Source organism: Phasianus colchicus, chromosome 4 (assembly GCF_987193195.1).
Source record: "Phasianus colchicus chromosome 4, bPhaCol1.hap1.1, whole genome shotgun sequence".
NCBI classification, from domain to species: Eukaryota; Metazoa; Chordata; class Aves; order Galliformes; family Phasianidae; genus Phasianus; species Phasianus colchicus.
The window spans coordinates 45905315-45919857 of NC_143439.1; the positions used below are offsets into that span (position 1 = coordinate 45905315).

Here is a 14543-nt window from a genome sequence, read left to right on the forward strand (position 1 = left end):
GTTGAAGGAACCAAGCTTTTGGCTACATGAGCAAAAGAAGTTTAACACTCTGACCAGAATTTAGGTATTAAAGTAGAAATTTTTATTCTTTTTCTGAAACAAAAAAAAAATGACAAATTGTTTTATGGTAAAATGTTTATAAGCAGCTGTGCAGATTAATATTTTGTTTTCCAAAGAGGTTTTTCAAGGGCTTTGGGTACTTCTTAGAACATAGATTGTTATATTTGGATTAAAATTACTTCTGCACATCGTCTCCTTAGGCCCTTTTAGGAGGCAAAGCTCCCGTTTCTTTTCTTAGTGATAGGAACATCTCATCTTTCCTTGTTGTGTATTTCTAAGTCTTTTTTTTTTTTTTTTTTTTTGCCCCTTCCTTAATGGAAAGAGGGGTGGAGTTTTTTCATATAAATAATGTTTCCTATTTAAAAAAAAAAAAAAAAAAAAAAAAAAACCAATAAATTCTTTTGAAAGAAATAAGTTCTTCGATAGATTAAAAATAGCTTTTTCTTTTTCACCTTTTCTTTTTTTAATTACTCTCTGTGACCTACAACCTTTACAAGTGCTTAAAAGTTTGCATGCTGCCTATGCAGTGCCCAAGAAAACATCCATTTTCATCTGTTCTCTCGTATAAACTAGAGAAATACTACAAAGTCACAATAGTGTTGTTTGGTGATTTTTAAATTCATATTCGCTATGAGTTGAAGCACAAACAAACAGATATGGTCAAATAGGCAAACAAGATCCAGACAGCATATTAGCATATTTCAGTATTTGCTCTCTTCCTTCAACTTCCTCCTCTTTCCTAAGCTACTGTCCTGTGTGCTTATGCTTCTGGTCATTTGTTTTCTCATTGTCGAAGCAAATAGGGTCATTTATATTGATCTGTTTTGCTTTAATAAACCAGAAAGACATATGATAACTATAACATCAAGCTGACTCAGTGATAACTAACTGGAATGTATTAATTTTACACTTACAATCTTCTGTAAAAATAAGATACTCTTTACTTGACATTAAAGTGACTCTTAAAGACTTACCACTGATTGTGTCTGGCATGCTATTCCCCTCTTTTTTCCATCATTCTGTTATTAGCATAATTATTATGTGACTCTTCATCTTCTAGAGTGATGAACTGCAATCTTCTCTAGAAAGCAGGGGTTTAGCTGTTATAGAAGAGGTGCAGCATTTATAGTAATCTGTTCTTCTATACCTTGATAAAGTTCAAGATCAGGATTCACACAGGAGCGTGAATAGGTGTCACTTCTCTCTTGGTATCAGTCAGTTATTGCAATGCTCTACATCCAATTTGTTTTTTCATGATATAAAGCTGGACACAGTAACATCTTCCTCAAGTAGTATAAATACCAATCTTGTATATCTAATAATCAAGAAATTTGAATATGATTTTATTTCTTCCGACCCCAGAGAGATCCAGGAGACGAATACTAGCAAAACTTAAAACTGTAGATAGCAATCAATTAGTAGATTTGGGCTGACGTCATGGAAAGAGCATTAGAATCAGATGGCTCATTTACATATATGATGATTTATATTGCTAATCTTTCTCAACTTCTGCATTCCAGTAGGCTGGCACATGCAGGAATGAGACAAGCTTCCTGATTTTCATATCTACAGCCTTCAAAATTAGTAAGAATGACTTGCTTTTCTTGGGATAAAGAGTAGGAATTGCTTCTTTGTTTTCTTGGAGGGGGCCAGAAATGATAGTGTTGTTTATAATTTCCCCTTTTACACTGGGAGAAGATGCTCAAAGGTATTAGGTAACTTATAGTTGTCATGTAATATTTGATTTTCTATCATCACATGATTGCAAGAATTTTTTATTTACGTGAAATGTGGAGTGATTCTAAGGTTGCAAGTTTCTCATATAAAGAGATGAGAAGACTGAGATCACCTGGGATTTCTGTCAGCCATACAGAAGCTGTCCCCAGATTTAGGACCTTTAAAACAAAATCACATTTGTACACATTACGTGATGTGGGAACAAATAAGAAACATGAGATTCCAATTATCTTTTACTATTGCCCTAGAGCTGGGTGCCCTTTCGTTCCTAAATAGTTCACATTTGCCTATGTCTTGGGGTTTATTGATGCATTTGTTATTATAAAAGGTTTTATAAGATAAACGTTAGCTAAATAAATGACTTCTAAGCTTGGGAAAAAGCTCTGTATGTGTAAATGAACCCTAATAGAACCTCTGCTAGTTGATGAAAAGCATGAGCACTCTTGGAACTGTTCCAATTCTAGGTAGTGTCATATCTCTGGTTTGGTGCTAACATTCAAGTTATCATAGAATCATAGAATTGCTCAGGTTGGAAAAGACCTTAAAGATCTAGTCCAACCGCAACCTAACCATATTACCCCAACTCTAACAACCCTCTGCTAAATCTTCCTTTAGGGAAGAGACTAGCGGAACTGGATGAAGCACATGTCATGTTACTGTCATAAGCTGTATAAATGTTCCTTAACATTAAAATTTATCTGACTCCTCTTTTGAAGCTGTAAATCCTGTCTAGCAATTAAAGAGTAGGTCAAGTGGAAGCAGAATTATTTATCTGGGGAACTACTCGAAGTATCAGAACTAAAGTTATTTTACATGTTTGTTTTTATTCCAAGTCCTGATATACAAATAATGTAAGGTCTGACAGCTGCTGGTCAAAAAGAATCATAGTCATTACTAAATACATTTCCCAAAAAGTGTGATGGTAACTCTCAGGTTTTTGAGCTGCTCACAGCTGCTGTTTTGAAGACTAAAGTCTCTAGAAATACCCTTAAAGAATAAGAACTTAATTCTATACTGTAGCTAAATTTTCCTTAATGGAGAAGAAGCTGCAAATAAACCGTTCCCATTACCATATAAGTCGATGTGATGCTGACAGAATTCAGAGCACTGGAAGCTTATCCTGATCTACAGCAAGTCTATAGTAACACCAATGTGGTACAAGAGGATGATCCCAAATCTTTGTTTTTGTACTTTCATAAGGGTAGCAATGTGACAGCTGAATGATGAAGGTGTAGGAAGTTACCAGAGCAGTCCTAGTGCATGCTCTTGGCAAGAGACTCAAGGGGAGAGGACTGCCAACTATTTTACAATGGCTAGATGGGGTCTCTGTGCATGACTTCAGTGGCGTGAAGAGACTTGAACAAACAGAAATATCTGGCCAGCAAACAAAGTGGTTGGGGAGAGACATACAGCTTGAAGAAGAACATATGCAGGCAAGCATACAGCTTTGTACTTTCACCAGAACAGGAATTTGTAATCTAGTCAAAGTCTAATTAGAGGCTTCTGAATGTGATGTTGGTTAATTTTTAAATGCAGTTAATTAATTGATGAAACTTTATTGTTGGGTGGATTTTGTAAGCAAAAAAGACTTCTATTTAGTGTTTAAATAGGATTATTGATTCTGAGACCAGAAACCAATATGTATATTCAATTATATCTATTGCCTTCCTTCTGTTCTACTATTAGTAATTGCAATCTTCAGTAAAATGAATGATTACAAAAAAGACGTAGCTGAATTCCACTTCTAAAGTTCACCTATCAAGAAATTTGTTTTTCCTTATTTCTTAACCTATAAGAAAAAAAATCTAAACTTGAGAAACTATGGCAAGCGTACAACTTTAAAAATTTGAGTTTAATAAAATATTTTTTGTAAATAATTCAAAATAATGATATCAATCTTCCTTGGCTTTTCTCTTACATTACTGCTGTCATTTCAGTTCAATACCAAATACTGATTCAGTTCAGTACCAAAAGAGGGCTGCTTAAGTGATTAGTTTTTAAAAAGGCTTTTTTTAGATATTTACTTTCTAGATCTGATTCATTAGTAACAAAGAATTTAGCTTCAAACTTTTCCAATGGAGATATTAAGTGAGTGCCATGTAATGAGGTTATCACTGAGGAAATCCCAGATTATGAACTGCAGTATTTCCCTAATTTCAAGCCATCTGAGTGATCATTGATTTTTATTCCATAAAATAACCCAATTAATATTAACTTATTAATTAATTAATATTAACTTATGCAAATTAAGGAAACTAGTGCATAGCTTCTAAGTAACAGAAAATGCTTATTTAAGTACTCCTGAGGATATAGAATGTACAGTTTGAGAAATCTTAAAATTCCTCAAATCTGTCTGAGTAATGATGACATCAGTTTTTACTGTGGCCATTGTTTAACAGAATACAGAGTTTTGTCACTTGGTGCATTAGTACTTCCTTGGAAATTGTATATGTATTCTTTCTTGTCAGAAACTAAGTAGATCATTCTTCTTTAGAGGTTTTCATTCTTTTGAGTGGTTGGTTACGCAGAAGGAAGGCAATAGATATAATTAAATATACATACTGGTTTCTGGTCTCAGAATCAACAATCCTATTTAAACGCTAAATAGAAGTCATTTTTGCTTACAAATTTTGAAGACTGGACTTTCTGCTCCTTAATATACAATTACAGATTTTCTAGAAATCGAAATGGTGATTTGATTTTGAAGTAAATCATTTCAGTGAAAAATACATTTCTGTTTAAAACTTTTGCATAAAGAGCTTTTTTGCAACTAAAACATCCAGTAAAGTGAAAATTTAGACCGTGATTTTTAATTGCAGCAGTAAAAAGTGATTGATGTAGAATTGCTTCCAAAAGATAAGATGAGGGCTTATCTTATCAAAAGCCTGAGCTCAGGAAAAGACACTGGCCCACAATTATATGAAGTTGAGTTTTCCCATCCTAGTATACTAACAGTTACCCTGATACTGTAAGAGTATCAGAAAATAATGGAAAATGTGTGAGCACAGCAGCAGTTTGCATTCATCAACAAAATAAGCAAAAAAAAAAACAAAAAAAAAAACAAAAAAAAAACACCAAAAACTGAAAAATAATTAATTCAACATTAAAAAAAATAGAGAATAGTTTTAGATCAAGATTTATCAGATCTTCTCAGCATGCCTATTCAAATGCATACCTGAACGGCTGGAGAGCTGACAATGTTCCGAAAGGCCTTGTCAAATATTCATCGTGAATGTTTGGCAAAACTGAAAATATGATTCATGTGGTTCCAGATGTACTTTATCTTCTGCAATAAAAAATAAAAACAAAAATTAAAAAAGCCTCAAATATTATTCTGGGGAAAAATACGTGGATGAGGGGAAAAGTGAACATTTATTGTCTTGAAAATAAAGATGAGCTATCTTGTGTTTGGAAAACTGACATATAGACTCACTCCAATTGGTTTATCAGATAGTACCAAAACCAGAAAGGTATCAGTAGATACTTTTTTCAGAAATTATATGTTGTGTGGTCCTCTACCGGGTTATACAGAAGTTTCCTGTCTATTACAGCCCTTTGCAAAAGAGTCAGTTGTGACAGAGCTTTTTATGTTTTGTGAGCTAACAAAAAGTTAGCTATCTTAATTCATAATGGTTTAATCTGCAGGTTTGGGATCAGTATGAAAAAATATATTTTTGTACTACAGGAAGAGACAAATTGCTCCTAAATATGCTCACTCTTTGATAATGTGTTCATCATTAATAACCAAGGCATTGTATTCATTTAGTGTCTAGCTGTACTGCTCCTGTTCAGAAGAGCTACGGTGCTAATTATTTTGCCCTACTCAAAGACAAAATATCTGAATTTTGACTATGTTATAGAAGGAAGCTAATGTGGCAGGGATTTTTCTTTCCTTTTTCAGTAAATGAATGTTAGATACATTCTGTGTTACTACACAGAACTATTTGCTCAAGAATCCAGTATCCCAGGTCTTCCCTCCCACACTTTGAAAGCATATGAAAATGCTTTTTTTGTGTCAATATGCCCATAATGAATCTCTCATGGTTTTCACTTGAAATTCTGGGCCTTTTTATATATTTACATATCTTTCCTGTTAAAATACTCTTAAAAGCTTCAAAAATTTAGATATTCTGGCTTCAATCAAATAAAACTTTTCATTTTATCATAAACTTAAATCTTTGGTAAATCAAAACTTAATGCTATTTTGTTTCTAATCAGAAGACAGGCCTCCACCTAACTTCTAATAAAAATCAAAGGAAATTGTTATCTAATCCAGTATTGCATGTAATTACTTATATTTCTGCAGAGCAACTGCAGCTTAAAATAAAAATATCCCATCAATATAGTTGTTTATGTGTACTTTACATTTGTATTTGCAGAGTGTATTTAAATGGGATCAGTTGCAAAACAGCAAGAGTGCATACAGAAATATAGATATGACATTTGAGGTAATCTCTTCCTAGGACAAATTCCTGCTTTTTAGTGTAAAAAAAAATATATATATATATATATATATATTTATTTATTTATATTATACTCTTATATAAAAATATAAAAGTCTATGATATGTTTCAGCAATGAGCTGATAGGCAAGTCATTGCTGGTTACCTTTCCACGGGGATTTCCTCCCAAAGCTGCTAAGGGCACATACTGTTAAAAAGTCTGACATTAGGGAGTATTGGTATCTGTGAGGGGATGTAGGAAGATTACATGCCAGGGCTTTTGGTTTTGGGTGGGAAAGGACTTTAATGGTTTGTTTGTTTCTTTCTTTCTTTCTTTCTTTTTTTGTTGTTGTTTGTTTGTTTTTAAATGACCCAATATTGTAGAAATTGTTAGTCATGTTCTACAAGTTGTGAGAAGTAATGTGAAGTTATAGTGAACCCATCTGGCCAAGCAAGAAAATCTGGCTTAGTTGTTCCATTGCCAGAAATGTTAAATCACTTCCCGGGAATGCAATTCATTTGGACCATATGGAACTCGTTCGAAGAAGGTCCCAAATGAATTCAAAAGTGTACTGGAGATGAGAGTACTTCTCATAAGTAACAACCATGTTTTCCCACTGGACAGCATGTAAGCTGTATACGTAGCTGTACTAACAAAAAAATTAAACCAATAATAGTACTGTCTGTGATGTTGAGCAAGCCCTCCTTACTGTTTACATTATTTAAAAGTTTCAAGAAATGCTATATTCATTTAGGGTTTTGTTCTCAGCTTTTAAGTAACAAAAGAACATTCTGACAATTTTTAGCTCATTTTCTTTCTTTGCCAAGAATAAAAAAGCAAAGCATCTTGATTCAGTAGATTTACACTGTTTAGAAAATATACATAACTGAAAGTACTTTGTGGATAAAGATTTTTAAAAATCTGGGCCTTTATTTTACTGTATTTTTTAATAAAATAGGAAGATTTACAATTTTTCTCTAAGCTAAGCAAATCTAAATCTTTGACTAAAAAAATCCTTAAATCTAAATCCTTGACTAAAACAATGACACGAGTTAAATTCTAAAGAATTAATGAGAAAGACTTGCTTATGTATAGTCTTGACTTCAGGAGAAAATTTTTCATCTTTCATAACTGTTTTAATGGATTCAGAGTTTATAAGTTTACCACCATACCATGTTCTAAGCCAAACAATCCTGTTACTTGCAGTCTTTATGATTGAAAGGATGTTGATATTCCTTTCAAAAAATTGCTTTCTATTCTGTTTTAAGGAAAATATTTTATTTTCATTACTTTTGCTGCTGCAGTAAATTTTTTAGAGGCTTTTTGTTAGTGGTGGTGGTTTTCTTGGTTGGTTGGTTTTTTATTTGTATTCACAAGAATTTGAGAATATATTTGGATCCTGGAAAATATTGCATTATGTTCTGTGTATACAAGTGAGTAACTCACTTCTTTAGTCGGTCAGACCAAATCAGAGAAAACAAGTTTTGCTGACCTTCCAATATTTAAAGGGAGATGGTAAACAGAAAGGAAATCAACTTTTTCAATTGTAGACAGTGATAAAAGGGGGAATGGTTTTGAACTAAAGCTGGAAAGACTTGGATTAGATGTTAGGGGGAAGTTTTTCACTGAAAGTATGGTGTGGTGCTGAAACAGGCTGTCTGGAGAGGCTGTGGTTGCCCCATCCCTGGAAGAGTTCAGTGCCAGGTTGGGTGGGGCCCTGGGCAATCTGATCTATTATGTATCTAGTGCTTGGCAACGCTGCCTGTGGCATGGAGGTTGGAACTTGATGATCCTCAAGATCACCTAACCTTCCAACCCAAACCATTCTATGAGTTCTGACTTTAAAAGCACATAAAGGAATTGGAACCATGTTTAGCAGGGGGGCGGGTGTGGGGAGGGGGGGAAGGGGACCAAATCTGATATCAAGAAGAAAAATGAGGCAATAATACATTTTTATGTATGTAATGCATTGTTGTGGACCTGGAGTAGTGAAAAATGGAAGTCATAAGTACTGTACTATACTGTGCTGTATACTGTACTGGACCACTGTATGAGGTCCTTCTCATAATTATTTTATGTAAACATACTTTACAATGCTACCATTTTGAATATATTTCCTTATATAAGTGTTTTAGTTTGTTTTTTTTCTATCCATCCATATGACTCCATTTTGAAATTCTTGCTTTTGTTAGGTTGTGTATTCCATATTGGTCTCTGTACCATCAGTCTTGCTACAAGTTTACTGTAGTTAACATAGGAATTACTTTCATGTGCAAACCTCAATCAGTTTTTACATTAACTGCAACTTAAAGTATTTCTTCATTCTGAGTAAGAGAAACACTAATTTTGTGACAGACACAATTGTTCTGAGGCATGATAGTTCTGTGTATTTCCTGCTATGACTTACCTAGGCTACACCCACTTAAAATTTATATCAACTCTTAGGCCTAGCATCTAACAAATTTACAATAATATATTTTTGGCTGTAAATCAATATGTTTTGGGATTCATCAATTAAGAAAAAAAAAACCAACAATATATGGGGGAAAAGCAACAACTGATCAGGTTAACAGTGTTTTAAAATTGAAGTTTACTACATGATAAATTAAAGTTTAATAAATTAAAATAATGATGCAGATTATTACTTTATCTACTTTCTCTTTTTGTGGCTATAGCAGTTTAGAAGGTCTCATTCAGATCAGAGACCTTGCCAGTAACTTGCATTACAGCTACAGGCAACATTATTACAATCCAAGAAGTTTGTCATAAAGCTACCATACAAATTACCTTTCTTGCTCATCACTCTTTAATATCCTCATGGAGTCCTACACCTGCTTCACCTAAGTCCACTGAATTAAAGCCTTTCATCCTGACCTTGAACTTTTGACTTTCAAAGGGCCTCCCCAATCAATCTGTTGCCTCTTTCCATGACACAGCTTATGATTTCAGAGCTGACACTTCTTACTGCCACATCAAGTCTCTCTGTGAAGTATTTATTACTGTATATTGTTTATGATTTTACTTTTCTAAATGTTATAAACCATTCTATAGAGCAGGACAAAACAGATCTTAAGACAAATTTTTTCAAAAATTATTTCAAGAAGTCTAAAACTCTTGTGATTTCTGTCCATCACTCCTCTCTTTCTTTTCCTCTGGTGTCGGGAGTAGGAAAATTTTACTGAATAAAATGCCACAAGCAAAAGGGTTGTAAAAATGCAAAGGCCTCTTTGAAAGTAATGCCTTGTATTCACTTCCATAGAAAATTCAACGAAGAACACAGTTTAACATTATTTGATAGACCAAATTTGCAGCTACAAAGAATTTGCTTTTTAACATAGATACCACCACTAGCTACGCATTTTCACCAGCAATGAAAGAGTCTGTGTGTCACACTCAAAAATCTGTAGGACTATCTGGAATGTGGCTTGTCTTTCACATCACTATCATCTATGCTGAAGCCCTCAACCTCACTATGCTGATGTCCACTGTTTGGGCTACATAACCATTCAGTAAGCATCAATAAACAGTGGGTCCCATTTTTTCCATATGTAGGAATTTGATGATGCATCTTTACTCCATATGCACTTCCCTGTCAGACTCCATTTTGCAGGCCTCCCCTCAGCTGCCATCTGTCACACAGCAACAAAATATAACAGAATATTGGAGGAAGATTCAGCCTCTACTGCTGTACCACTAGCACCCATTTCTGACATCGTGGGCCAACATAGCAAATTAGAAGGCATTGCTTTCAGAGCAGCGTTCACAGTACTTTGATTCCCATGGCAGTTCTGTATACATTGCACACCCAATCCCATATTTCATCTGATCTTTCTTACTTCAATCACAGTTGTGCATTCTTTAATTCTATGTGTACCATATAAATTCCATTGTGCTATTAATTCAGCCTATAAACTATTTAATTTAAGAAAAATATAGCATGCTTTTCTTTTAATGTGAAAAAAGTATAATGCCAATAACAATTACAGCAATGTGAAAATATTTCTATTACTTTCCTTTGATAAGATATGTTAAACAAAAGATAAATTAATAAAAGAAAAAGAAATAAAAGATAAATAAAAGAATTCAGCATGCTTTGGAAGCATGTTTGAGTCCAAGCTCTGATTTCATGAATTCAATGGTAGAATTATTCTAGACTTCTTAAGTAGAAAGATCTCATCTTCAGCTACAGTTTTCTATCTTCACTCTTTCAGATCTATTCAGTATTCTGGAATTTTGTGGGCTTTCCTAGGATGCATATTTCACAATGAAATCACTGGAATATCATGTTAACTCCATCTCTTCCCTTCTGTCCTCATCCATTTATTTATTTATTTCATAAGCAGTTATTAGTTTCATAATGGAAAGTCATTCAGATGGCAAATATATGTTTCTAAATATTTTTTTACGTTGAGACTTCTGTTGTTTTCAGACCTTCTGGACACTCATAAGTTGTACATTAATATTAAAATGTAAATGTTTTTCCTAAATTCCTTATTTTTTTAATGGTGGCATTTTTTCCTTTTTTTTTTCTTTTCTCCCTCCAGGCTATGCCAGTTATCTCAGAAAAGGAGAAGGCTGGTGAGTAAATGTTTGCTATTTCTTAATATCCTTGTATTTGCTTTCTGAAATATAGCATTTTTTAACTAACTGGGAAAATAATGTCTTTATCTATGGGATTTTTAATGTACAGGTTTAGAGATCTGTTAAATGTGTAAGCATTATTTATTGTTTCCTGAGTGGGGCATTTCTCTTTCTGAAAAGCGTTCAGATTTCTGTGAGATATCACAGAGGTATCATCTGTGTTTGTTGTTATCTTGCAAAGTACATTATTGAATTGTAGCTATACCTTACATGTCATTCATATTATAGATGTTATTCTGACTTATTTGGTGTCTTGATTAGCAAACACAGATTCCAATGTGTTGGTTCAAGTTAGTGGGATTGGATGATTTAGTTTGAACTTTGCTATCTGTCTGTAAGTATGGCATGAAATTCTGTTTTTCTGAAGTACTTCACTGGAGATAAGAATTTTTATTTTGGCAAATTTTTTCACAGTATTAAAAGGCCAATTTTCTATTCTTGTATGTTATATGTATTCTGCGAACACTGTACTTTGGTGTTGATATGTGAAATATATTAGTGAGCTTAGTGAAAAATAGAAGCTGGCATTGTTGAATGGATGTGGTGTTGTGATGGACACTCAAGAATGCTCCAGCTTCTGTGGACCTCTGTAGCCTCTGTTGGTTTCTTCACCATGCGTTTTAATTGACAATTTGCAATTGGAGTCTCTGCATTACCTCAAAATATTCAAATACCACCCAACATTCTGGGGTTTTCTATTATTTTTGTTGATTATGTTTTCTTGTGTTATCCTAGTTCGTATATTTTATTTTATTTGGCTTATAAAATGGAAGGTATAAGTTAAAAAAAAAAAAAAGTTTTGGAGACAATTTTACTGTAAAAGCTATGGAGCTGTCTGATTGGGAAGCTGCTAATTTAGCTGTTGAATTTCATAAACAGTTCTGAAACTGTGATCAATGTTTAGGAATCATTTCCTATGTAAATTTCACAGATAGTATTATTTTTTACCTCACTGATAAAATGTTTTTGTTATACTGAATATTGCAAACAAATAGAACATAATGTCATATGGAATCAGCTTGCTGACATTTCGCTGTTCTTGAGCACAAACTGGACTTTAAATGGAAATGTGATTGTTTTTTTTTAAAATCAGTTTTGGATTCCCTCCCCCCCCCCCCCCCCGCGCTGACCCCTTGCAGCTCAGGAGTTATGAGATTATGATGTTTTTTGGAAATATTGAACATGCATTAGGGAAGTAATTATTTACATCAGATTTATCGACTGGAATCACATGTCTGGTGGTAGCTCTTATACTATTTTTGTCAAATGCAATCAGATCAAGACACAAATGCTCATTTCTCATGTTTTGTGATCTAAATAGCCTTTGATCACTGCTGCTTGTGGTTTACCAGATAAATGACTGTCACGGAGTTAACTAGATCAGTTTATGCCCGTGACAGGGGGCAGTAGGCCCCTGCCCTCCCCACCCCCCGCCTGGCCCCACAAAATGGGAAGGAAGGGGGAAAAGAAAAAAACAGCAGCAACAATCTATGGAGGTAAACTTATTTTACTAACTATGAAAATAATACAATATAATACAATCTAATTGAAATTGAGACTAATAAATCAAATAAGATATGAGAGAGAGTTCCCGAGACCGAGTCAAACCTGAAAAAAAAAACCTTGGAACGGCTAGGAAAGCACCCTCCAGCACCCACTGCCAGGCAGTAAGAGACCGCCCCACCCGGAAGGGTCAGATCCCGTGACTTCCGTAATGTATAGGGATAGGTACGTAGAATTAGAGCATTAACACTTTAATTCCAGTACATGATGTTTTGATGTGGAATATTGAAAATCAAAAAAACAAAACCATGACAATGACATTACCCAGAACTCACGAAAGACCAAGCCATAAGTAAGGTGTGAAGATGTTCACAAAATAGTGACATATTCTCCTGTAAGAGAACAAAACAAGTACTTTTTTTGATATTTGAAAACATGAGCAATTGAACTCTTTTTAGTTTATATTATTACAAACTAATAAAAGAAAATTGCAGAACGAAAAGAAAAGGCTGGTTTATTTCACTATTGACAGTGCAAAGACCTCAAAGGTAACGAAATTGGATTGTGTTTTATTGGTTTTAAAGTGCATCCAAAATGTCAAGTTGAACATCATCTCTGATTTTGAGGATTTAATGTAGTTAGCAATTACTTGTTTCCTCTTTCCTATCTAATATGGTTTCATCTAGGACAGGAATGAGAAATTCAAAAAAGTAGCAAGTCTACTATCTCAGTGTTTCTGGTTCCGAAATTCTAGATATACAAATGAATACCTGTTTTCACAAGGCTTCCTATTCTATAAATTCCAGATGGCTTTCAATGCTTTTCCAATAGGCAGCCAACCTTTAGACCCTTAAGTGGACCAGTCTGCTTAAGCAACTTACTTCACACATTATTGACTATTTTATAATAATTTTTAATCATTGAAATTAAGTATTTTCTCAATACTACGCATTTTCCACCCTACACTAAATTTAGGCTACATCAAATGCAAATTTTCAGGGGGGAAAAAAAACCACCAAAACCTCAAAAACCAACAACTTTGCTACTTTTGTCAGTTAGTAATTCAAGAGTTGCATGACTTAACTGGCATTTTTCCCCCCATGGAAAGTGCAGTAAAATCTGCAATTGCAGAATCCCCTTGGCAAAAATCTATAAATGACTAGAGTATTGAGCAGAACATCAGTCATGCCTGACGTTATTGCTCAAGTTGTGTGAGTTGGGGCATTGCAAATGATGTACATCAGATATTTTTCAGAAAGACTTCTTAAAAAAGCATCAACATTGTAACACCTCTGGCAATAGTGGAAAAAAATCAATCCTTCAAAACAACTCTTTTAAAGTAGAAGATCAAGCAACAAGCACAGTCAGGGAAAATGATGGTTCAAGCCAAAAGATGACTCAGGGCTAGGACTATTAGCACCTAAATCAAAGTTGTGTGCCAGCAACGAAGTTCAAAACACTGTTTCTTTCTGATGCATTTGGATAATTTTTTGTATTCCCGTACCTTTGCTTACCTTGTTTACAAATTACTGTTGTAATTTTTATTCTCAAATTCTGTCCGCAAGCTATGATGAAATTTGAGAGAGGGAGGTTTCATTGCACCTGTCTATAATTAGAGTGTCTGTGTCAGTGCTAGTGGTCTTGGCTTGATTTATAGCCTATAAAAATAATAATCATAGAAACCCTTGGTTCACCTGGCTGAATATCAGCATTTGCATCATTGATGTGACTCACACTTTAAACTACATAAATGGTGTCTGCTGATTCTACACTAGCTGGATAGTCAGGATGGGTCCTGCAACAGATACCTATATTCATTTACAATGAATTACCACTCTGAGGCCCTATTCAGGGCTAACTTCATTTTCTGGAACCATGTTCCCAAAGGTGAATTGACTATACATGTTGCCTTGTCTGTGTCTCTTTGTGGACCTACTTCATGATTGCCCAATTTATCCTCAAATATTTGAAGAGAATAATGAACTCTGTTGTGACTTACAAACATTACTGTTCTAACAGAGCCAGCAGGAGGAACAGGGTGAATATACACATCTGGTTAGAGACTGAACACAGCTTATTTCTCTTGAGGTGGTAAAACTATGTGCTATCACATAAACAAGGCAGCAGGTTTAGTCTAGCCCTAAATAAACATTAACACC

At 34.2% G+C, this 14543-nt stretch overlaps 1 protein-coding gene across 4 annotated transcripts in view; it reads left to right on the plus strand.

Annotated features, from left to right (window-relative positions):
• The window catches only part of DLC1 (DLC1 Rho GTPase activating protein), a 219560-nt gene that overhangs the window by 82995 nt on the left and 122022 nt on the right, over nt 1-14543 (plus strand). For all 4 annotated transcript variants that reach the window (XM_090139400.1, XM_090139401.1, XM_090139402.1 and 1 more), the window contains one exon: nt 10785-10818. In XM_090139400.1, the coding sequence (XP_089995526.1) occupies nt 10785-10818 (34 nt within the window). The remainder of the gene's footprint in view (nt 1-10784; nt 10819-14543) is intronic.